We start from the raw sequence: 26,291 nt of genomic DNA on the forward strand, positions 1-26,291 counted from the left end.
GCCACTGAAGTAGTCTTACAGGTCAGATTATGGTTTTCTCTCATTTTCTCCCGAATGTCCAAGCCTGGCTCTCTAGTACAAACATGGTGCCTCAAAGCCCTAGCAAAATTAACACTGAAACACTAATCAGGGAGTAACCTTAAAATTAATATTTGCTAATCAAATTATCTGAGATTCAATATGTTTAGTACCTGACTTCTGGTAACATGAAGGCACATACTGAAAAGCCTGATAAACCACCAAGGCCCACAGGCTGCTCTGCTATACAAGCATGAATCCACTGGAATAAAAATTAAGAGAGCAGTTTCACCTCTGTGTGAAGGCTGCTTCTCAAAGGTCTGCTTTTATTCAGTCAGTGCTGGCAGGAAAAGGTTCCCAGGAAACAATACACCAGCTATAGAGGACTGCAAACATAGATGGACCTGGCTACTGTCGTGGAAAATTGTTTCAGTTGCACAGCTCAAAGATGTAGAAAAAACCCAAGTTGCATTTCTAGGATCTGTTATCACGCAGCTTTGGACCTAGGGTAGGAGGAGAATACTAGTCCTGGAGGTGGCCTGAGGGAAGGCAAAGCATTCAGCAGGTTCTCCTTGAGGACACGAGCTCCTTGTGTTTCTCACCTCCATGTGCACAATTTGTTGTCCTAAAAGATTATGCCTGGAGGATTCAGCTCCACACATTGTTATCTGGGAGAACAGTGGTGTGTCCTATCTCTGGCCATCTGCCATTCCTCCAGCAGGCTCAGGAACTGTTCTGATCTAGAGATATTTCTATGCTTCTTCCTGCATCCCTGACAGAGCAAAATTACTGATCTTTGTTCGAACAAATCTCTGCTTGAAATCTTCAGGGGAAAGAAAGAGGAACACGACTGAGAAGAGGCATGTTACTCCACCATCCTGTAGAGCATGAATAAACGATGTTTTTGCTAGAGAGATTCCTTTCAGGCTTTGCTCTTATGTGAAAGATCACAGTATTTAAAGACAATTGGCAGAGGGAGGCTATTATGGGTATTTGGCAAGCTGGGTTTCTCACAACCTAACCCTTTCCCAACAAAGACTGGCTTGTTTTGAGGTGGTGCTCTCCCTTTTGGAGCAATATGGATCTTATCAGCCTCCACGCATCTGTTCTTGGTGGCTTTCCTCTAGGCTACAAATTCTTGTCTAGTTTTACTTGCCCATGGCTAGTTTTTTTGATTATATTTATGCACCTAGGAGACCGACTGGCACCTACTGGGCTTCCAGAAATAACCTAGATGTTCAGTCCTTATTGATTTGTTATCTTCACCTCTAGGCCCTGCTATGCTGGTAAAAAGTCAGTCCCTGCTACTCCTTTGGTCTTGCATTGCAGAACTGCACTGTGTGCTGTGCCCCCTTCCTGGGTGCTCACAAATGACCTACTAAAAGGTCCTTTGTTAGGATGACACCAGCTGCAGGTGATTCAGGATGCACTCTAGTAAATAATAGATATATATTATCCAGTTTTCTTCTGCACAATCACTGTAAATTCATCTACTCAATCTTGGTGAGCAAGAGCTGACAGACTGCTGCAGTAGGCAGCCCTGCTGGGCTTACCAGGGAAACTGAGCATAGGTAGGACAGCAAGGTATAAACCAACAGAGAACCACCAGGAGAAGCCTGCTCCAGACTTTCTGGAGGTCTCACTTCAAGACCTTCCACCTTCTCAGAGTCTTTTTTTTTTTTTTTTTTTTTTTTTTGCCTAGGCACATGTCTCTGAGCCTGCTCTGACTGCCAGAGCAATAGTACAAGCATCTGTCAGCTCTTTCTGGAAGCAAACAAAAATTGACTGTGTCAGATATGGAGGATTTTAGAGGTCATAGGTGGAGAACATCCCTGCTGCAATTCCCTTTCCTGAACAGCTAGTGCAATGCTTGGAAAACACTCAGGAGCACATCCCAGATGCAGCAAAAAGCACTGCTACCTGGGGTCAGTGTGGGGGAAATGTCCCCATTCCAGCTGCTCCCACACCAGTGCCAGCCATGCCAGCAGTGCCCCCAGGATGGGCACCCTCATGCCTGGGCTGCTGAGGTGGTTTCCTTACTGCTCAAGGACAGGGCTCTAGAGCTCTGCTCTCTCTGGGGACACCCCAGCAGGACTCCATTCCCTGCACCACAGGCACAGCTTGAGTTCCCAGGCTGCTTGGAGGGGAAAGGGCAGGGTTCAGAACAGGGGTCACATACACCCTACAAAACTGGCCCCAAGCTGCCCCAGAAGCCTCCCATCATTTGTCAAACCTCTTGGAGAGCAGCTGCTTCTGACCTCCAGAAACAGAGTTTAGGGTGTCTTTCCTCTTTGAATTAGTATTTCCTGAAATGCTGATTCACAGCAGGAAGAAGCAAGCAGGACAGGGAGAACAGGAGGAGAATTCATAACAGCTGGGTCAGAAAAGAGAGATAAAGCTTGAATTAATTTAAAAGCATAATCCTGATTTGCCCTGCAAACTTCCATGTGAGGGGTTATAACTGCAAGACTGGATTGTCTGTTAGCAAATTTGTCTTCTCAAGTACAAAGCTAATTAAATTAGTGCAAGTAGCACAATAACACACATCTGAGAGATAGTTATGATCCAGGAAATAAAAATGGTACTCTCCAAGTAATTCTGCTAAAAAATAGCAGGATATAAAAAAAAAAAAAAAGTAGGTAAAAATAGTAAGTACTGAAAGGTTCTACATATTTTGGCTGTAAACTTTTCATTTTGACAGCATGGCAGGGTACATGACCAGACTGCTCTCTCCTCTCTTTTCCTCTGTGACATTGAAATTCCACGAATGGCATCTTGCATCAGCGTTACATCATATTAAGTATAATGCAATATTATGAGTCATTCTTATAAATCATGGGCACAGGCTGCATTAGAAGGCTTTTGCAGTTCAAGAGCACATCAAGGTGGATTTTTACTTGGCGTTTCTCTTTGGAGGCAGACCCAGGTGCACTCACTTCACACTGGATCTCCATCCTCTGATTCACTTTGCCCTCTCAGCCCTGAGGCTCTTTGGAGCTGTGCAGAGGTGCTGCAAATGGCAAGCAAAGCCAGGAGAAACCAGGTGGTTCTCGAGTGGATCATGCAACGACCATAACAGACTGAAGTGTTTAGTATTTTATCCTTTAGGGAAACCTGTAATGATGTTGAAGAAGATGTGGAAAGCATGGAGTTCAGGAGTTCTCCCAAGCTGTTCTGTAAAGCCTACACTTGGGATGCTCACCTCCTTTACTTGCTGGCATCTCACCTCAGGAGGAGATTGCTGCCACATAACCCTCCTGAACTTCTTCCAGTTCTTGCATAGAATGCAATCACCACACCACTGCAAGAATTCAACTCTCCTCTAGAGGAGACAGCTATTTCTACCTCATTGAACTTCTGCTTTCCTTTAACTAGCTCACTAGCCTGACTATCAAGCAGCACAGAGCAGAAGCTCTTGCAGATGAACCACTTGAGAGCGCGTAAGCAGCTAGAAAAGAGACAAGGCTCATACAAGAGAATGCCAAACAGTTTAATCTTTATAATTTTTCTGAATATTGGCATGAAATTCTGGAGATTTTATAGTTCTGTTGGAACTAAGGATTAAAGCACATGAAAACACGGCACCACTCCTGTTTGCACCCACAGCTCTGTCGGAGCCTGCAGAGGAGAGGGAGGGCAAGCTGTGGGCTTGTGGTCCTGCCTGAGGAAGACCACAACATTCCAGGGAGACCCCAGCAGGGCAGCAGCTCCTAGTAGGAGCTCTTTTCCCAGATGATCCAGGATGCATACTGCCTGCAAGCACAGTGCTAGCAGGGCACGGTCGGTGTGCCAGGAGGACATGGGGCCCGGAGTGGAGCCAAAAGATTCCTTCCCACAGGGATGCACCAGCCCAGTCTGGCCCTAAGCAAACTCTGCACCCAGCACAACTGGCTAATAGCAACCAAACCCCTGTACTTCTGCACTCAGCTGTCTCTCAGCTCCATCAGAAGGAATGTCTCTAATGGCACATGCACATCAGAATAAAGCTCGCCTGTGTCTGGAGCTGCTGAAAATTACCAAAGACTCCAGAGAGTCTAGGAGACCAGCTCCAAGCAGAACAGAACTGGGTGAGGCTGCCCTGATACTCCTGGCACCAGCAATCAAGTGATATTACAGTATCAGCAGCACAGCCACGTTTCTTGGAGTTCAGAATTTAAAGGTGCCCTTGCAACTGCACTTAACATTTTCCAACAGTTTTTCATGTTTTGGTTTGGTTTGGATTTTTGGCATGAGCACAGAAATTTTCCTGATTTTTTCTATTCAGAAGCTTCTAGTTCTTAATGTTAGGGATGCCTCTTAAATACAAAGCTGTTGAATGATCCTGGTAGATACTAACTGCTTTTGAAACAACCACAGCTCTGGTACAGTCCTGATGTAGAGAGGCTTGAAGTTGGGAAACATTTTTCAGGAGTAACTTTCAGCTTCTAGTTACAAATTCCTGTGAGTGATGCTGAGGAGAGCAGCACACCCAGCACCTTGCTGCTCCCTCACTTGTATCCCCATCCTCAGATGGGTTGAGTGTGTAAGAGCAACAAGCAGAACACTTGGCCTGGTGCTGCACCTGCAACACACAAGTGCCTGAGCCCATCCTGAGGTTTCTTGTCTGGCTGATAAGAGCCCAGGAAAAGCCTCCCATTTCCATGGGGAGATGGGGAGCTCAGGCTGCTGGCAGGTGGGTGCCCCTTCTTGATAGTGGCAGTAGCAGTTCTGACAGATGAGGGTGCTGGATGTGTTAACAGGGACCCTGGGGCAGAGCAGTGGCACAACTGGGTAACACAGACAGGAATGTGATAACCATGCTGGAGGACAAGCTTCCACCACAGCAACACACAGCCCTTCCATTCACACCCCTTAACAAATCAAAAATGCGGCTCCACTGCTAAAATGTCACACAACGTCTAGAAAACCTGTTGTTAGGTGCACTAAATAGGCCTCTGCAGAGTGTCCTGGTAGCTTGCTTGTTTGATTAAGCTGTACAATATTTTGCCTAGATTAGACCAGGTGGATGGAGAAGGTTTATCCGTGGGGCTTGTGTCTTACTGGGGCCAGATGGAATATGTAAAAACTGACCCATTTGAAAGGGGCACAGCTGTAAGGTACAGGCAAAGGGAAGGAGTTCCCACCCACAGACCTGCTCTGCTTATAGCACATTGTCCAAGGAAAAGCCAGTCCTGTCCTTCCCAGCCCTCCTGTTCAGGGCTCTCCTGCCTGGCACCACAGCAGCTCAAAGCAGCTAGAAAAGGAGCATTACACACAGCAAAGTCTTTTCTGGCAGCTTCATCACCAATTGCTGGGGGGGCAGCAGGATTTCCAGAAAGCCCAAGCACTGAATTTGGAGGGAGTTCAACTCACTGAATGGGAAAACTCCCATTGAGGTTGGTGGGACCACAGGACACTGCCAAGTGCTTCCAAAAACCCCCTTCCTGCTGCAGTGCACAGCACGACTGTGCTGAGCAGTTTCAGAGGTGTGAAAACACTTACACATCTTGTGCACTCTTGCAGTGTTTTGTTTGTATTTGAAAGGCTCAACGTTCTATTTTATGGCTTTCCTACTTTTTTTTTTTTTTTTTTTTTTTAGCTAATAGTCTTAAAACAAGTCCAAACTTGACAGACAAGCTCTGCATCTTCTCAGCAGCCCAGAGGAAAGATAAAGGAAACATTAATGTTAGTCTAAATTATGAGAGGGAATTGGACTGCACAAGAACTGTAATCCACAAGAATGAAGTTTCATTCCACTTCTCCTCCACTTTCAGCTAATCAGAAATGGTGATACATGGTCCTACTTGTATTTTTGGCTTTTAGCTCCCTCCTATATCTTCTGTGGTTGAAAACTGAATTCCTGATTTAGGCTGAAGATTAGGGAATGATAAATGCTATCACTTACCTGCAGTCACAGCTTTAGAGGATTCTGGCCTCCTGAGCAAAACGTGCATTTCATGGCTCTGATCACTGGAGCTGACAGCCTGTCGTGCTGCTGACAAAGATAGCTGAGACTCAGGGCCAGGTCTGCTCATAAATAACAAACAGCTCAAATTCCAAATTTCATATCACACACCTTTTATAACTGAAATAATCAGATGCTTGCTGTAGTGATTAATTTGCCCAGCAAAGGCCCTGGCTGGGTCATACGTTTTTGGACATTTTATATTTTGATTTGGTGTTTGTCTTTGGACAGTTCACATTTCCCACGTGGCATCCACTTGTCATTCAGTACTCAGAGAGGAACATCATCTAGCCAAAAATAGTTTTACAGATTATTTAGTTCTATTATTTAGTATTACAGATTTTTTACAGATTATTTAGTTCTATCAGTGTTTTCAGCACCTTTGGATGGGTCCCTTGGTAGAGTCTTCAGTGTCTCTCAAGTTGCAGAACTGAAGCCCTCGTTTTTAAGCAAATGCAGCTGTCACAAAGCATAATCACTTCCAAGCAAACATGAGCTCTGTTTAAGTGCTGTAAAAATTAGGCTGATCATTTAATAAAAGTTATAGGAAAGCAAAAGCATAGCACCTATTAGCCTTAACCCTGACCTAAGGGAATGGCTGTTTTGCCTTGTTTTACTTCTGTTACCTTGTGATTTTTGATGTTTTATGGAGAAATGAAATCAAAATCCAAAATGTTTTTGATTCTTCTTAAGTTGTTGCAAAATTTTCAGAAATAGCTGATGGGCACAGTTCTTCTTCTCCTGTGTTCCCCAGATGACACTTGTCACACTTCAAATTTAGGTTTCCAAACTGATCTCCTTGCATAAAACCAAACACTTCTATATCCATATTTTGGCAGTAACATTTTTCACCCAGGCTAAGTAGAGTCTTTTGGAACAAAACACAACAGAGCTTTTGGTGAAGATGAAAGTTGAACCAAGCTTTGATTCAAACGCTTCCTTAGACACTCGGTAGCAGAAAACTCTGAAGTCATGAAGCCCTAAACATTCACCAAAAGCAATAATTGCTGGGATCTGCTGTACAAATGGTACAGACTTTTCCTTTAATGGAAAGAATTTCCAGGTATTCTGAAGTAAACAATTAAAAAATCAATGAAATGGAGAACAACCTTTTAGTCCAAGGACACAAACAAGGCCTGGTTTGGTACTGGAAGAACATAGAATGGATCTACTAAATGATAAGTGTTTCAGGGAAGTGCAGAGAGGATGCTTGGCTCTGTGTGCCCAATTAGTGCCAAAAGGCACTAGTAATAATTTGTGTTAGAACTGGTTACTGAAATGACCCTGAGCCTTCTTGTACTTGGAAAGGAGCAGCACCTCCTGGACTCATGGACTGCTTGGTCCTCTGGGGCAAGCAGAAGGGAAGTGCTGGTATTCACAGGCTCTAAATGACAGCAAAGCCAACACCTATTGGTCGTGCTCCAGCAATGGGTTCTCTTGTTGGGTCAGCTGTGGCCTGCACTGAGGGATCTGGCCTTGCCTTAAACATACTGGAGCTTCTACTAAATATAAGACCACACACGAGTACAACCACATCTTCTCCTACAGGGCTATTCCCACGTGAGATTTTACTTGAGTCGTAGCACACTCTTTGAGTATATAAATCTGGCAGTCATAAAACAACTAACCATTGAGATAGCATGATAATATGTAAATAAAGAAGTTCAATAAGGAGTCAAGATTGCGTGTCCAAAAGGCTTGGAGTAAGACCTCAGCTGAAAAAGAAAAGGTTCAGAAAACATAAAAGAGTGAAAGAGTGGGGATGTGCTCCTACAAAACGTCTTACAGGGATGGCAAGCTGTGTTTGTGGATTGCCCAGGATCTAACAACACCAGTGTTCACTGCTGCCTGGGTATTTATAGCATCTGTATCCTCCCTGTGGTCTTTTATTTTAAAGAAATTTCTTCAAAGTGTCTGCCTTTGTCATATTTAGTTGAAATTACCAAAAAGGTGCAGCCATTACTAATGGGACATGAGCAGATGGGAAGGCAGCAGGGAGCCAGACACCAAGTGAGTACTTAGGCTTTGCTTTCTCTGGAAATCAACCTGAGAAATCTTCCTTGCTATAGTTGGAGCAAATTTAAGACTACAAGGTGTAATCCAAGTCTTAAAATAATTTCCAGAAAATTATAGAATTAAATCTCAGCATTAAGATTTTCTTTTGTAATTCTATTTAATGGAATTACACTTTATATTAAGGTTTCTCTTAAGGTGAGATTTATAAAATTAATATCCAATTAGTACATTAAATGTGTGCTGCAGTCATTCATAGTTTCTTTTATTGATGGGTTTGTGCACTGATGAAACTGGCACATAGAAGCTATTGTTACAGGTATCCTATCACCTTCTGAACTAAAGACCTAGAGCAATTGGTTAACAATTTGTTAAAAACATCAGCCTTGCTATCAAGACTCATTTATACATGGCTTATAAAGTGGAACTATTAATAGCATTGTTGGATGTTGCTACTTCACTCATCTGTAAGTAGCAAACAGGTAGATCTGTCAACAAAGAGCAGCAGCTCTGGTCTGACCAAAGGGAATTACTTCCCTCAGAAGTGAATTTCTGTTAATAGGTGATTGCTCATCTGTAAGGCAAAAGCTTCAACTATTGCTTAAAATACCTGTTAGAATTAAAAGAAAAAAATAATAATCTAGTAAGCAAGACAGAAAAGCAGAGGTTTGCTTCACTCCACTAGGCATTATGCATACAATTAGGAAATTCCACTTTCTTCTGTACAGGAGGAAATTTTCATTGACAACAGGCCAGAAGATCCTTGTTAAAATTCTTGGCCAGGATCTGGGCATGCTGGTCTGGCAGCTGCAGAGATAGGCTCTGCTGGTAGGATCTTGTCTCTGATAAGTGGAAGCTATTTGAAAACATGGAAGTCTGGATCTATTGTCCCAGCTGCAACTGGAGGGGGAAACTCTTCTGCATGAAACTTCATTTGAAAGTCATCTTTGTGGAATAATTATTCTCAGAAGAATTAACACCAAAATCATGTTACTTTATGATCGTGTGAATATTTGGACTGGGAAACACAAAGTGTGTGGAAATATGTTCACAAAATACAATGTGTTCTTGTGATCCAGTTTCTGCCTTCTGATAACTGAAGTAATTGCAGGCTGATTAGCTGGAGGAGTAATGGGAAATTTCTCTTAAAATGACAAGAATAGCTCTCACTTTCCTGGGCAGCTGTTGCTCCATGTGCCAGCATGGGGATATCTCACCCAGGGTACAACCCTTGGCTGTGGGCTCTGCCACAGTCAGGGTGGTTTTATCTCTGCAAAATAGTGTGACTGAAGGGAATGGAAATGAGTCTGAGCTTGCTCAGGTGCTCTTTCCTGCTGAATAAATGTGGGGGTAGGCAGGGCAGGCCATGGGTACACCTCATTTCCCAAGCTGTGAAAAGTCTCTTAGGTATTAGGGTGGAAGCTTAAAGATGTCTCTTTGTGGATCAAGCATGAAGGTATCTGCAGGTTCTTTGTAGACCAGAGGAGCTAGTGAAGAAATTAAACTAAGAAATACTGTGTTTTTATAAAGGCAGTGCTGAAGGACTTTGAAACTACCTGAAAAGATTGGTAGTTTATTAGAACTGCTGGCTTGGAGGACTAAAATGTATGAGTTTTTCAGCATGGGAAGTACTCTTTGGATGGTATGATTTGCTGAGCCCCTAAGGGTTAACTCTCCTAGTCTGGTATGCAACTAAATGAACCTATAATTAACTGTGTGTGGCTATTGGTTAACAATGTTTGGAAGCAATATGAACTGATATTATTTAGCAACTAGTGCTCCTGCCAGTACCTGGCTTTATTAGTTTAGCACAAGAGGTGTTTTCTGATGAGTTGTCTGGAACAAGTAAGGCCGTTCTTTTGGTTTCTATCACTCTTTGGAAACATTTCTCCAGCAGCTTAGGCATTTGTCAAAATGCTCTACCTGGTTGCTCCCAACCCTTTGCTGTGCAGTGCCAGCACCACTTTGCTTGGGTGCTTCACTGCCAGTGGGGAGAGCTTCACACAGGGTGAAGTTCCGTGGGAATGAGTCAGCCCTGCACCATCCCTCTCTGTGTACAAGGATGAAATCCAGCTGTGTCATTTCCTGTTTTCCCTCCTTTTTAAATTTTTTTTTTTGTTAAGTGAAGAATGACTCAGGCTCCATGACACAGCCCAAAGTGAGGAGCAGCAATGACATCCTTGCCTGAATGGACTTGAATTCATTGTGGTCCCAAACTGAGGACCATAAATGAGTTTCACTGCATCTTGTCTGGGAGTTCTTCCCATTTCTTTAGCAGCAGCATGCTCAAATAGATATACAATATATATATACAATATATATACAAACTTTAAGCACAACTGCTTGCTTTCTTGTTTCAAAAGCCTCACTCCATCCTACATTTTAATGACAGCTCGATGCATTGACATTTAGAAGCCCAGAATATGGATGAAGATCACTGTCCCAAGATCAAAACTAAAAGCAGACACTTGGGACAGAGGATGCTGGAAGGATTATATTGACTTTGAAGAGGTCCAGGTCGGCAGACATCACTGAGTGAAGGTTTCATTGACTTCATTACTCTGATCCATACATTGACTGCAGGACCGAGCTCCTACTCTCAAGTAGGGATGAGGGAAAACAGTGTTTTTAACAAAGGAAACTTGTCATCTTTTCAATACATGGCAAAACCCCCCACAGATCACTATTTTAGAGAGGCTTGTTTTAAAAGCATCAGTATTATGGAGGGATTTTTGTGTTCAGAATGTAAGGAAGGTAGATGTGCTCTAAGAGGTGATGTTAAGTTGGTAGCATGGCCAGGTCCAGAAAAACTGGTATCACATTTTCTTTGAAAATTGTCTTGGCATCAGTGACCACCGTGTTGTTTCTTCAGCTTCAAAACTCCTTGGTCATCATCTTTTATTCATTTCTGGCAAGAACATGCTCTGCAGTATCTCTTTTGAGGGGAAGATAACATCCTGTAGAAAACTTAGTAGTGATAAGAAGGTAAACTAGACAAGATGACCAACAGCTCCGTCTGTAGTTCTGTAACACCATCCCCCCTTTCCAGTCTAATTTAACTTCATTGTACAAAGTGCCCAGACAACAAGACTATTCAGTATTTCACAAGCTAAAATCCATCATATCCACACTGTCAGTTTTGCTTGGACAGAAGGAAATAATGATCCTAGATAAATTTTCCCTTGATCTCACAATCCCGTTTCAGTAAGGGGCTAGGAAATCACACTTTCACTTAAACAAATATAGATTATAAAATAACATTTTGAATGTCTTTAAGATTATTCAGCTCTATTCCAATAATAGTGGGTGAGAGCACATAAAAAAAAAATAAAAGCTTTTTCAGAACTATTTTTTCCAAGCTGTTCTTTATGACTAATCTTTAAACTTCCTCCATGATGACACTTACTTGGCACTGCATTGATCTAATCTAATCTAGGTGATAATGGGTCTCCCAAGAGTTATTTTTTAAAAACAAGTAGTTTATCAAACGCATTGACAGCTATGTTTGCAAATTATTTCAATTTTTTTTCTGTTAAAATATTTGCCTTGCTTTTAAATAGAAAAATCCACAAAAAACCCACAGTGCAGGTCAGAGCAGTCTTGCAGACAGAGGTGCCAAGGAGCTATCAGAGCAGTAACTCCTTGATAAACTCTCCAGCCAACATTCAAGTACTGAGCTTTTGTCATTAGCAACTCAGAAAAGAAGTCCCACCCCAAGACCCCCAGTCTCACTGCTTATTTGCCAACAGTACAGCAGGAACATTCCCCTTTCCATCTATTTCCTGATATAAAACTGACCCAAGCATTAGTTGGTAATTTGTGGTTGAGACACACCTTGAAACTAGGACTTCCTACCAACAGGAGGAAGGTGGGTAAGAAGGTCTGGTATTTGATGTAACACAGAAAGCTTTGCCACCAACCAGCTCCCTTAAGAGTAGGTGAAACTCAAGCTGAAGCCCAGAGCCCCAACATGAGAAGGACAAAGAGCTCCTTGAGCGTGTCCAGAGGAGGCCACCAAGATGATCAGAGGGCTGGAGCAGCTCCCCTATGAAGACAGGCTGAGGAAGCTGGGGTTGTTCAGCCTGGAGAAGAGGAGGCTCCGTGGTGACCTTATAGCAACTTTCCAACACCTGAAGGGGGCTACAAGAAAGCTGGGGCAGGACTTTTTACACGGGTGTGCAGTGAGAGGACAAGGGGCAATGATCTGAAGCTTAAAGAGGGGAGATTTAGGTTGGACATTAGGAAAAAGTTCTTCCCTGTGAGGGTGGTGAGAGCCTGGCCCAGGTTGCCCAGGGAAGCTGTGGCTGCCCCATCCCTGGCAGTGTTGAAGGGCAGGTTGGATGGGGCTTGGAGCAGCCTGGGCTGGTGGGAGGTGTCCCTGCCCATGCAGGGGGTTGGAACTAGATGATCTTTAAGGCCCCTTCCAACCCAAGCCAGTCTATGATTCTATGATTCAGTTCCAGCTCCCGAGTTAATGGTTTTGATTTACGTTTTGACAAGCAGAGAGATGAGGGTGCAGGAACATTCTCTCTGGGGAAAACTGGAATGTGTTCGTGAGAGACGTAAAAAGGCAAGGAATCCCTCAGAGTAGCCTGCAGCTCTTATCAGGTATGATGGAAAAGGGAGGGTCTGAGGGAGAGGAGAATACCTGGCATGAGAGCTGCTCTGGGGAGGGACTGTCTGACGTGGCAGTGTGGATTTCTGCATGTATCATTCCTCTCAAATCCCTGTCAGATTTTGTTGAGCTCTTAGCATCAGGTGTTGCCACATCATGCCCACTATCTCTGCAAGCAGGATCTTGATGAAGAGAAATAAAAACCTAAGAACCTTATTTGACTTCCACAGGCCATGATGAGATTTGCAGAGCTGTAAGAAAAAAAATACTGAGAAATGAGCAAACTAGATACAGACTCTGAGCCACATCCATGGAATCCACTTTCATAGCTGCTTTTGCAGCGGAACTGGGAGGATTCTGGTAGAAGTTTATCCTCAGAGCAGCTATAGAGGGATATAAGATGTTCTCCTGGAAGGACTTCTCAGGGACAGGCATCTTGTTTTATTTCACATAGCAGTTCCCACAGTTTGAAAAAGGCAAGGGCCATGCCTTGTGATATAATTTGAGAAGACCATTATTAGGTTGTGTGATGTGCCTCATTACCTCTCCTTTTTCAATTAATCTAAGTCCTTTTTATCCCAAGTCCAACTATTCTTCCACAGTAACACTTATGAAAGCATTGCATGGCATATATTTTCTACTGCTCCTCCGTTTTTCGCATCCCAGAAGTGGTGATAAATTGAATTAGTACAAGGCAAGTCATGAGGGTTATCAGAAGTATAAGAAAAATATGTAGGAGAGAATCTATTTTGCTGCATTCCTCTCAGTTTTTACTGGCCTTGCTCTCAGGCTCCTGTGTTCGTTTGCTGTTCTGCACAGGGCTAGTCCCCAACTGAGGGGTGATAAGTCTTCTGTCCTCTGATTTAAACAACACAACTTCCCCAGGGAAAGAGAAGAACATCTCGTTCCATTTGCATGTGCTGGCAACACTGCCCAAGTACCATGACCATACTGGAAGGCTAACTAGTATTTTTGTTCTTTACTCCTTTGATTTGTTGGTGGAAGGACACACTGCTTTGAGCAAATAGTTGCTGCATATGATGGGCTTTTTGTTTTTTATAAAGCTGAAGTAAAGGGCAAGTAATATTCCAAGGCAGAAAGTATAAAAATAATTCTGAAGACCCTGTAAGAGGTTCTGCTCCTGCTTTGTGACAGCAGGAAGTCAGAAACAGTGCACAAAACGTTACATTTATCAGAGTGCAAAATTGCTGAAGTCTTAATTTTGAAGGGTATAACGAGTAAGAATCTGGAAAAAGTCTTTCTGCTCTTTAAAACAGGATACCTGTTATTGAGGGTAGAAGGTGGTGTTGGGAAATCCTCCCCATCTGTGAGGTGTAATGTGTGGTGTTATGTCACTTATCAGCATTATTGGCTGGCTCCAAATCAGTCCCCAAATCAGCATGACTCCTGATCTTCCTTAGACATCTCTTCTGAGGAGAGTGCAGTGGTGATTTGATTGATGTGGGTCACACACTGATTCTCCAGTCATTTTTAATTAGCAACAAAAAATTTCTTGTCATGAGGAAAAGGGCTCAACCTGCCAGGGCAAGGAGCACATCTGGGACAGGCACAGCTCTTGGTGCTCAGGGTATTGAATTTGTTTGATACCAAGTTCAAATATTAATCTCTTGCACGGAATTACTAACCAGAAACATGAGAAAAAGAATCTTTTGGCTGTGCTGAGCACAGAATTTACAATATGTTCAACTGACATAAAAGAGGAATGAGGCACCTTGATATGGGCCATGGTGGGTTTCAAGCACATCCACAGTTGGTTTGCTGTAGGAAATCAATGCAAAACATCTTTGTTGGAGACATGGGCAGTGGGACTGAGTGTCTCCTCAGCAGGTTTGCTGATGATCCCAAGCTGTGTGGTGTGGTTGATACCCAAGAGGGAAGGGATCCATCCAGAGGGACCTTGACAGGCTGGAGAGCTGGGCCAGTGCCAACCTCGTGAAGTTCAACAAGGCCAAGTGCAAGGTCCTGCCCCTGGGTCAGCACAAGCCCAGGCACAAATCCAGCCTGGGGGGAGGATGGCAGGAGCCCCAGCAGTCCTGGGGAAAAGGACTCAGGGGTGGGAGGAGATGAGAAGCTGGACATGAGCCACCAGTGTGTCCTGGAGCCCAGAGGGGCAATTGTGTCCTGGGCTGCATCAAGAGAAGTGTGGCCAGCAGGGCCAGGGAGGGGATTCTGCCCCTCTGCTCTGGTGAGACCCCCCTGGAGTGTTGTGAACAGCTCTGGAGCCCTCAGCACAGGAGAGATATAGACCTCCCTGAAAGGGTCAAGAGAAGGGCCACCAAGATGATCCAAGGGCTGGAGCAGCTCTGCTCTGGAGCCAGGCTGGGAGAGTTGGGGTGTTCAGCCTGGAGAAGAGAAGGCTCCAGGGAGACCTTAGAGCACCTTCCAGTGCCTGAAGGGGCTCCAGGAAAGCTGGGGAGGGGCTTTTCATCAGAGCAGATGGTGACAGGACAAGGGGTGATAGTTTTAAACTGAGAGAGGGGAGATTTAGGTGAGATATTAGGAAGAAATTCTTCACTATGAGGGTGGTGAGGAACTGGAATGGGTTGCCCAGGAAGGTTGTTGATGCCCCATCCCTGGAGGTCTTTAAGGCCAGGTTGGATGAGGTTTTGTGCAACCTGGTCTAGTGGTTCCCTGCTCATGGCAGGGGGGTTGGAACTTGGTGATCTTTAGGGTCCCTTCCAACCTTAACGATTCTATGATTCTAAAACACGTTGTGTTCCTACAGAGCACATTTTACAACAGCTCTGTTCACATAGTGAACCTCCACTGATGGGAAATCATCTTCTCTATTTATATATGCCTTTGCTAACTTTAATCTTGCATTTGGATACTTTTTCATTATCCTGTTTCTCCCAGTTTTGACAGATTTGATAAGGTTTGTCCTTAATGGCAGTTTCTTCTTCTGTGCTCTCTCATGTTAGTTTTTGTCTTCCAATGAGGAAGCACCAAGCCCAGGACAGTGTCTCAAGCAAGCTGAGGGACTGAGGTGGCATCTCTTAATTTTGGTGTTCCTTGCCTCCTGAATTCCTGCATCCCACCTGGACATCTTCCTGGTGTAGCTCTGTCACCTGCTGTTATTTTGGAATATCCACATTGTCCCTATCCCTGGGTTGGAACAGGCTGCCCAGGGGGGTGGTAGAGGCACCATCCCTGGAGATGTTAAAAAAAAAAGGGGTAGACATGGTGTTTCATAAGATGGGTTAGTGGTTGGGGGTTGTAGGGTGGATGGTTGGGCTTGATGATCTTGAAATTCTTTTCCAACCTTGATGATTCTGTGATTCTGTGATTATTTGTACTTCCCTCAAGTTTCAGAGCTTTGGTGTTAAGACAGTCCTGCAAGTTACTGAAACCATAGCATCTTTTTGAGATTACTGTCACACTTGAATAAAACAAGTGGCAGAATCATTTCTTGGTCATTTTAATTGGACATAGTCCCTTTGCTGCTTGTCAAATCAATCTTACATGTACATCCACTGTCCTCAGTGTCTAGACCCTGCTGCCAGTTGCACTAGATGTGATTAGGTTCTCAAGTAAGTTCATCTGTTGAAAGGCTAAATATGAGATGGCTTTATGATATAAGCTTAAAGCAATACTTTTACTCAGTGAATCCTTCTTCAAAAACAAACCACATATCTCTAACATCCTTCCCAAAGCTTGAGGAGCTTTTCTTATAGCTATGATTGCTTCTGAAAGTAATACAAGCCATAAATCCTCATCTGCCCCCAGCTGAAAAGGGCAGGTTTACATCTGTCCATTGGCCTCTCCAGCCCACAGAGATGTGGTGACCATTCTCCAGGCCCTGTTGTGTTCTTCTCCAGAGTGAAAAATTCACTCTTGTTTTGCCAAAAGTTGTGTTTTCTTTGACCTATAGCACAGGCATGTGTACAGGCACATGTAGGAGACAGGTATTTCCTGACCCAGATGATCTGATGTCAGACAAAATTAGGAAAGATTATGGCCTTGGTGGGATAGGAATCAGTTTCTGTTGTCTCACTAATTACGTCTGCCTTGGCATGTAGACTGAGACTGAGCTCTCTCTGAAGGAGCAGTGAAGAGTCCCTGGGCTCAGCCTGGGGGTGCTGGCCGTGTGTGGGACTCAGTGGCAGTGGGGAATGCTGGGGGGAGATGCACTGGAGGTGTGACAGTCACTGTGGTTCATGCTGGGAGTCTTTGGCACCAAGTGCTTTAGCAGTGCAGCACCTGACCTCAGGTGGGTGGGCATGCAGGGTCCCAGGCTGCCCTGGCAGACACGTTTGGGAAGTCAGATGAATATAGATGCTGGAAGCCCAGGCAGGTAGAAGCCACCAACTAATGGGTAACACTGAGCCGAGAAAACCCACTGCAGGAGGGTGCCCAGTGTTTGTGAGCACACCAGCCACAGGACAGCCCCTCCTTTTGCCCCAGAAATAGCACCCATCCCACCACCCAGGATCCTCACCTCTCACACTTTCTACTGGTTTCACTGGGAACCAGGGCTGCTGCTCCAGCCAGCCCTGCTGGTCCCACTACAGGCGTCCTGCCCACTGCAGGACCAGGGAGCTGGTCCCAGCCCAGGCAGCTCTGAGCTGCAGGGCTCTCCAGAGCTTCAGCTTCCCACCCTCACATCACCCACCCTTTGCATTCTCTGCAAAGCAGAAGGCAAAGAACAAGCATGTTCAGCTCCTTATGGCAGTGCCCAAAGGTACTTTATCTAAGATAACATCACTGGAGAGAGCCAGCACCAGTTCTCTTCACACAAACTATTTCCCAGAGGCGAATGGCAAGGGGGAGAGAGAGAGAGAGAAACAAGTACTGACAGTTTACTGTGGGAGCTCAAAGAAAAAGTGGACAAAGCTAAAAGAACTCCAGCTCTTTGTTCACATTTAATCCAGTTCAGAGCACTCACTGGTGCATACAGATTTACTTTCCATGGCTGATGGAGCTGGGTATGGCCATTTGGTAAGAAAGAGAGGATCTAGGATTTAAATTTTGTACCCTCCAGGCTCTTACATTTTAGGAAAATTCAGTCTATTACACATATAAAGTTTTAATCTAATGTAAAAAGTGTGAGCTGCTGGCTAATACCTTCAAAGAAGCAAATCCTGATCTTGAAAGGTGAAAAACACCCTGTTTTAAAAAAGACCAACTGTTTCAGTGGTATAGCACTTCTCTTGGAGAATGGAACCAAAGGAGAGTGAGGACCCCTGTCCCTGTCCAAAGAATCCCCTATTTTATTTTCTTCCTCCTCTTTTTAATTCCCATCTTGAATTTCTAAAGGCACTGATTTTTTAGAGGCTACTAGAACAATGCAATGGCATTAAAATGCCACCGTCCACATATTTTAATGCAAAACAAATAGTCCAAGCACCTCATATCACAGTACAATGAAACTATCAAATCACCATTGCAGCTTTTTCCTTTTGCTGAGGACAGGCAGTTCAAGTTACATGTAGCCTGTTTTCTAAAGGCTGTAGAGTCAATTCATCTCTGGCTGCAGTTGCCAACCACCACACTGAAAGACACCACCAGTGAGAAGGAGATGAGAACCAGAACTGACCCAACAAAGGGAGTGTGAGTCCAAGGGAGAGAGGCTGGGTTAGGACAGGCAGAACTGGGAGGGGAGGTTCAATGGCAGAGAACAGAGGACCCAAATTGGGCAGATGCATTGGGGCAATTATAGCACAAAGTCTTGGAAACCCCAGCAAGTGCAAAGAGCAAAGGCAGGGTTAGCCAGTACATCTTGGCAAGTGTTGTCTACAAAAAGTAACAACGATAAATGTGGCACAGCACGAAAAGACAAAACTCACTCTCATCCTTCTGCCTCCTCCTGTCCCCCTCCAAGCATTTTTGGTTGCCTAAGGAGGACCCCTTGGGGTCTGCTAGTATTGCTCAAACTTCTCATCTTCAGAGAAAAAACAGACCTTGTTATCCCAGCTGCTCATCCCCAGCCTCACTGAGACCAGAACACCAGCAGCTCCTTCTGGTTGGCTTCGTGTGACCTGGAGTGGGACACCCACACACGGCACGAGGCTGCCCAGCTGTGGGACTGCTCCAGCTGCTTGCTCAGCACCTTCCCAGGGCACTGCTCACTCTCTCGGAGATCACTGGCTGTAACTGGGATGTTAATGAAATAAACCAACGGGCAATTGAGGCTATTTAACTACACTTCAGGGAAAAAGCCCCGCCTGGGTAGATGACACCAAGCCATGATGTATTTTGTGAAATGGCTCAAGTCAATACGGTGGATCCTGATGGAAGGCGAGTTAGAAACGTTTTGTTGCAGGTTTGAACGTGGCACCAGGATGTAAGAGCAGCCACTTGAACAAGGGCAGTGATTGAATTAAGGCTGAGAAATGTATCCCTGGCTAGTTTCAGATTAAAAAAAAAAAAAAAAAAAAAGAAGCTTTTAAAAAGGTACAAATGAGGCTAAAAGAATTTATGTTATTTTTCCGGTTTCTGTGCTATAACTCCTTTTCCATCTCCTCATCTGTCTTCTAACTGTACTACCTTATGAATGAGTGAGCAATAAAAGAAGTATGCAGTGGCTGAGAGAGAAACTAAAGATAACAAGATAATGCAAAACGTGAGCCAAGGCTTGAGCAGTACTGCAAGTCAAGATGTAGCTCTGAATAGAAAAGTTTGTCCCGTCTGAGGTTCAGGGCAGTCATTATATATTAGATGTTCATTAGCATGAACAGCTATTACTAACATCTATTACTATATACTATACTAACATCTACTATACTATCCTAACATCTATTACAATATACTATTTAAAAATAGCAGCACGACCTCTGACCTTATATATGCTAAATTCAGATCTGTCCAGCTCTTGGACCTATACTTTCTAGGGCTCTTCATCCTGTCTTCAGCCCACATGTGCTGACACTTCACTCATAGACTAAAAATGAGGCTATTTTCACAGAATCACAGAATTATTGAGGCTGGAAAAGACCTCAGAGATCACCACATCCAACCTATGACCTAACATTTTACTGCCTTTGAAATCCCTATCTTCATTGCAAAGGGGCAGAGGAAGAGCAGTGAGTAAAGCAGCAGCTACAAACTACCCCAAGGTTAGGCAACAGCAATTGCTGTCACACCAGGTGACACAGGAGCAGCCTCCAGACCAAAAGGTATGAGAAGGATAAGCTGCTACCTGCAGTCTCTAAATTACTTGCTTTAAGGCTGCCAAGGACAGGATGGAGCTGCCTCTACCACTGTTGCTGTGCTGGGTAGCACCTGCTGCCTGCACAATGTAGGATGTGTTTTTTCTCTTGGCCACCCCAGTTCATGTGGAGATTTTAGACCTGCAGTCCCAGCACACGTCTGGCCTTCAAGCTGGCCTGAGCTCCTTCAGGGCAGGCTGCCATTGGCAGCAGCAGCCAGTGATGGTGTCTGCAGGGTAAGTTTTCCAAACATTCACAATTGAAGTGGGAAGGGAGGTTATAGTAAAGGGTTAATTCATATATCTGTATTGCTGACCTCCCTCCAGCCTTCAAGGCTGCCCAGGTCTGGAGCTGCAGAGATCACTGGGATTTCTCAGGGGAAAAATGATGTGGCCACTCCCTGAACCCAGATAATCCTGGCTGGGCTTCCCACTGCTGGTGTCTGCCAGGTTGGGCAGAACGTAATCACCAAAGTTATTCTGTTCTCTTTCAAGCAAAGACCAGAGGGAAATTAATGGCTGGAATTAGGTATGTTTGCTAGCATCAACCCAAGGTAGCTGCTCAGTGAGGTCACCACCAGGCTCAGGACAGACAGCAGGGACTAGGCTGGTCTCCAGCTCTCTTTGCAAAGACTGGTTGGTAAACAACAGCAGGAGGCACAAGGATCAAGTTTCAAGGGATGTGAAGGCTGAAGGGAAGATGAAGGTTATCTTCAAAAGTAGTGACAGCTCAGGGCATAAGCATGAGAGATCCCTACAAAGAAGAGCACATGGGACAGGGTGGAGCAAGCCATGGTGTTGAGATGCTTTTACAGTATTAAGGAGGTAGGAAATTTTAAACAATAACTGATAACAAAACATGAAACCAATTCCTCATCTTCACTCTCACCCTTTATGCTCTAAGACAGACCTAGGGTTTTGGTTTTTTTTTGCAAAGGAGCTGGGACATTTTGATGCTCCATTATCACATGAGAGGAGGCAAAACACTTCAAACCCTCCAGAAAGCATGAAGAACTTAAGTTTACATTATATCAAAATAATACTTAGATTTCCAAATTGGAGCATTAACTTCCAACATTTAGAACAGATAATGCCTGTAGGAATTAATAATCATCCACTCTCCACTGTTTGTTAATGACAGAACAACAGGAGGATTAAGCAGTGATAGAGTTTATCTGCTTGTTCACACCTTGCACCAGCTTGTCCCATTTTTCAGGTAAAGGTGTGATTTTCTGCCATATACCACCGTACATCTGTGCTGCAAATGGATGAGAAGAGAAGCTGTGGTTAAGGAGGGTCCCATTCTGCCTTTGGCCCATGGGCTGTGAAATGAGGCCAAGTTGCACTTGCTGCTTAACTCAAAGTGCAGATGTGGGATCAGCTTTGGGGGCAGAGCTCAGCTGACACTGGTGGGGGCTTGTTATCTGGGACAACAGCATCACCAGGCAAGCAAAACCCACAGCTTTGGTGGGAATGTGGCTTATGCCTGGTGGCCACTCCTGCTGGAGGGCAAGCCTGCCCATGATTGCCACTCAGTATGCATTAATGCATTAAATAACCCTGTCGTGTGTTTTTTGAAGAGCTTCAACTTGTATTAATGCATCATTCTTTGTTCTTCCAAACACAGATTCTGGAAGAAAACATGAAGTTAGAGTGCAAGTGCCACGGGGTGTCGGGATCCTGTACCACTAAAACATGCTGGACAACCCTGCCTAAATTCAGGGAGCTGGGCTACATCCTCAAGGACAAATACAACGAGGCCGTTCAGGTCGAGCCGGTGCGGGCGAGTCGCAACAAGCGCCCGACCTTCCTCAAAATAAAGAAGCCCCTTTCCTACCGCAAACCCATGGATACAGACCTGGTGTACATAGAGAAATCTCCCAATTATTGTGAAGAAGACCCTGTCACGGGCAGCGTGGGGACGCAGGGGAGGATGTGCAACAAGACAGCCCAGCAGTCCAACGGCTGCGACCTGATGTGCTGTGGCCGCGGCTACAACACGCACCAGTACTCGCGGGTCTGGCAGTGCAACTGCAAGTTCCACTGGTGCTGCTACGTGAAATGCAACACGTGCAGCGAGAGAACAGAGGTTTACACCTGTAAGTGACACCTCCCTGCCCACCAACACATTTGCACATGCACTCAACATGCCTACAGACGGCTGTAGGGAAGACCTGCTCTCCCAGAGGACGCGCTGGCGAGTGGAGCCCTCTCTTTTCTCCTCATGTTTCACTGCTCCCGTGGATGCACGCTGCAGACTCTTGTGAAAGTCAGGCAAGAAGCAAAAAGAAACCAACCCCGCCCCGAGCCACCTGACACACAATACAGAGAGAAAAGGATCATCTTGGTTAATCTGCACCTCTAAAGCAAGAAGCATTGACTGCCTAGTGAAGAGACACCAGCCAGAGAGACATCTCTGAGCCTGGCAGCGAACTCTTGCTTTGCGAAAGAGATGGTCAAGAACTTCAGTGTCTAAGGAGCAGGGAGGGGTAGGGGAGGAAATTTCACCCAAGGGCTTTGCCAGGCTGGGATGGACAGTGCCCCAGCACGAGTTGCCTGTGGGAGTGTGGGGATGACACAGATCTGGGCTCCTACACCTGTGAGAACCTTCTGCTGGTCTTGCCCATCCTGCCACCGCTGGCTGCAGCGAGTCGAACTGCTGATGTTTTCTGTGGACACTGCTTGATCTGCCTGGTTTGTGTGTGTGCTGCAGAGCTGAGCACAGGGACTCGGGACACTTGGGCATAAGAATAGCAATATTTAACAATTTATTCAGATAAAACTAATATTAATTTATTTAATTAAAAAGAACTCTGACCGACATTTTGGGAACTATTCTGCAATTAAAGTAGATAGCTGGCTTTGTGGAATAATTTTGTAGAAACAGCAAGGGAAAACTGGAGCTGTATATATTATTCTTAACTAGGATATTTCTATTAGTTGGACTTGCAGGATATGTTCTACAGTACTAGATGTTTAAATACAAAAGCTGGCATCTTTATATATATATATATGTACATACACAAACACACACTGTTGGTTTTGTTTGGGGTTTTTTTTTTGTTGTTGTTGCTTTTTGGGGTTGTTTTTTTGTTTGTTTTTGTTTGTTTGTTTGTTGTTTTTGTGGTTTTTTTCCACCTGTTTGCTGCTAGTTGTCTGGAACAGAAGTCACATGGTAGGGGTTACAAATCTTTACCAGGTTGTTGGTTTTTTTTTCTTCTTCTTCCATTAAAGACAGAAGCATTAATAAAATCCTGTTTGGAATATGCCTAAAAATAAGAAAATCCAGACAAACTTCCATCTTTTGGAAAAATCAACCATAGGATAAGAGAGTATATTTTGTAAGAGACTATTTTTATATAAATATTTTATTTATACTACGTCTGCTTGTTCAACCTGTACTTTTTCTCAAAACAGGCATACAATTTGTAATTCTTAGGCTATTTAACAGAGAAAGGCTAATTAGTTTGTGGACACAGCAGCAGCAAGCTGGGTACATTCAGCTGCCACTGGTGGATGTGTCCGAAAGCAGAATGAACTTTCTCTCCGGATGTGTGTACAAACTGGCTCTTTTTTCTGCAGCTCCATCTGCAGAATATGCAAAACAAGAGCAGGGTATGTAGCATCGATTTTGTCACATGGCTTGAATTCATGATTGGTATTAACTGGATGCTCATTTATCCCATTCAAGAAAAAGAAAAAAATAATAATCCGAATTAGCTTCCCACATGCGTCAGTCATTAAACTGTGGTGTTATGACCAGCAAATGTGCTGTGTGTGCTGTCAGTTAAACCTCTACATTGTGCTACTGTCAACTTGGATTTTAGTCAGTGGAAGCCTGTAGACTATGACTGTAAAAACTAGCATGACACACATCGTCTGCTTCTCATAGATAGGACACAAAGCTTACTTTTTGTCCAGCTCTTTTTGGCATTTACATTCTTTCCCCCCAAAAGGCCAGAGAGCTCAAAAATTCAGGAAAAAAACAACATCTAGGCAAATTTAAAGACTGTTTTTCAGAGACAGTTGTTTTTTCAGAGCCCAGCTAAGCCATTTTGTGCTCCCTTTATGGTATTTCCTTTTTATCACTGCTAATTTCTTCAGATATTGGAGTGGTGAATAATATTCTGTTTTTAGAATCATTCTGTTCCTCCTGTTTGACTCATTTGTGACCGAGAAAAGAAATAATCAAATTGTGTATTGTTTTTCCTTGGGTAAAAACCATGGCCCAGTGCTACTGATGATCCTGCGTGTTGTCTGGGAGAGATCAGATTAATTCCTTCTTCCAGACTAGAGGATCTCATGCCCTTCACAAGGCTGAGAGGGGCAGCAGTGCAGGGACTGAGCCACCGTCCAGCCTGACTCCTGGAGGTGACAGCAACTGCTACAAGGAGATGATGATCCAGATACACCTTGTGCCCATTGATCTTTCTGAGGCAAAACCCCCACCTAAGACTGCAAAAACAGGGAAAGTGTTCCGAGAAGAAGTGAAGTTGTTCATTTTTTCAGCTTGTGACAGTTTTTCAGCTTGCAAAGTTCGGCTGTAGCACCCAGGCCTTTCAGAACCTGCCTGATTGTGGCCTGGTTGGTTTCTTTTTAACTCACTACTTGTACAGATGTTATTCATGTAGGGACACAAGCCCGTGCAGTTCCTTGTCCTAGCCATGTGAAATCAGGATGAAACACACCATTTCTTTGCAGAGCTGCCACTTGACACAAAGTAGAATTCTGATGCCATTCAGACACCAGCACGAGATTGCAAAGCAAAAGGATTAACTTACTTTACTCCCTACCTTATGACTTGTTAATATAAAGCAATAGAAAAGAAATTCCTGGGGGGTAATTCAGTCACTGCTTTTAGTTCTTCCAAATTCCACATGTCAAGAATTGATAAGACTTAAAATGAAGTGGAAGTATATACAGCATGGATGTTAATTACAACACTATAATATGGTTAAATAATTCAGAGCTAGCATTTAATTTTGGAATCTTTCTTCCTTCCCCCAGTTTGTATTGTTTTTTTTACTTAGTGGCTACCATATCATAGTCAAAAGTGTGTTTTCTTCACTGATTAGAGTTATTTTACAAACTATTACTTCTGCAGCATGTTTTGACCATAGAAAAGTGATCTGTAAAACTCCTGCTTCCTGTATATTTCAGTATGCAGTGATGTGCAATGTACAGCTAGCAGATTAATTACTGAAGGACAAATATCATTAAACAGTTTTACTCACAATAATAAAGAACTGGATGCACAACTAAATGAATTTGGTGCAGATTTTCCCTTTGGGTGACAATATTGCTGGTGATCAGTGCATTAACGAGAGAAAATGTCGATTTGGTTGACAACCGGACTATCAGTTTGGGAACTAGGAACTAAAAAGCAAGGAAAAGCAAATGCTGCATTCAACTGGAAAGTATTTGGAGATTTGGCTGTGTCATCTCAGATAGGAGAAGTCTGGCCCATCCGATTCCACTGCGAGTCTGGAGTTAATTGGTCATTCTCTAAATGGGCTTGAATGGCAGGAAGAATAAACAGGAGCAGGAGAAAAGATTTACGATTTGGTAGATATTCCTCCCCCCGACAACAGTTTGTTCTTTGTCCTCAGGGATAGAAGAGCTCTGTTTTGACTTGGTGAGGAACCACACAATGGCAGTGAAATGCACACAACTGCAGAACAATGCAGGGCTCAAAAGAAAATACATCTTTTCATCTCCGCTAACCAAGGGAAGCGCTCGATTGCTGCCCACGTTAATAACCTGGCTGAGGCTTTTAAAGAAAACACACATTCAAGGAGCAGGAAGAGTGAGAGAACAAGCATAATTGCAAGTTGGGAAGCTGATATTTCTGAAGTCTCACTTCCTTATTTGACAGCAGAACAGGGTGGTTCATGGGGATGAAGCAGTTCTGCCCTGGGATTCCTTGGCGAGTTTTAAGGATGTTACCTCTTGGCCTGTTCAAAAGGACAATGAACCTGAAGATAATTAGCTTGAATACTCCAAGTACTATATGAAACATGAATCAGTGGATGATTAAGTTTTCTTTGCCATGTATGCACAAACCTAATGGAGATTTGTCTTTGAACAGTGCAAATTAAACTGAAAATGTCCTTAAAATGTACACTCAAGTGGCTCTTTTGGTGAAGTTAATGGAAGGGTACAGAGTTACTTAGAAAATGCAGACACTGGACATGTACCATATTGCACAAGGTTCTTAATGAAATATCTCATGGATGACAAAATTGTTTTTAACTGACCATGCTTAAAAATCAATGTATTGCATACAGGAACATGTCAGACTGCAGACAGGGAGCACATAATTCTAATTAAGATTCAGCATTAAGTATTTCTGGCAGCATTTTTACATTGTTACAGATCTCAGGAAACATGCACTGGAAAAGTGCACAATGAGTGTATTAACTAATACAGCCCAAGCCCCAAGGTGTCAATGAACAAGAAGCTCTCCAGCCCTGCTGCTGGTAGCAAGACTAACCTGCAGGCACAGTGACCAACATGCCCAGACAGGGCTGCCC

The 26,291-nt window shown here is 44.0% G+C and overlaps 1 protein-coding gene across 1 annotated transcript in view; it reads left to right on the plus strand.

Annotated features, from left to right (window-relative positions):
* Positions 1-25,875, plus strand: part of WNT7A (Wnt family member 7A) — a 41,102-nt gene extending 15,227 nt beyond the window's left edge. The window contains exon 4 of the mRNA XM_051627478.1: positions 21,386-25,875. Within this exon, the coding sequence (XP_051483438.1) occupies positions 21,386-21,865 (480 nt within the window). The 3' untranslated portion in view covers positions 21,866-25,875. The remainder of the gene's footprint in view (positions 1-21,385) is intronic.
* Positions 25,876-26,291: the final 416 nt, after the last annotated feature.

Source organism: Apus apus, chromosome 9 (assembly GCF_020740795.1).
Source record: "Apus apus isolate bApuApu2 chromosome 9, bApuApu2.pri.cur, whole genome shotgun sequence".
Taxonomy (NCBI): Eukaryota; Metazoa; Chordata; class Aves; order Apodiformes; family Apodidae; genus Apus; species Apus apus.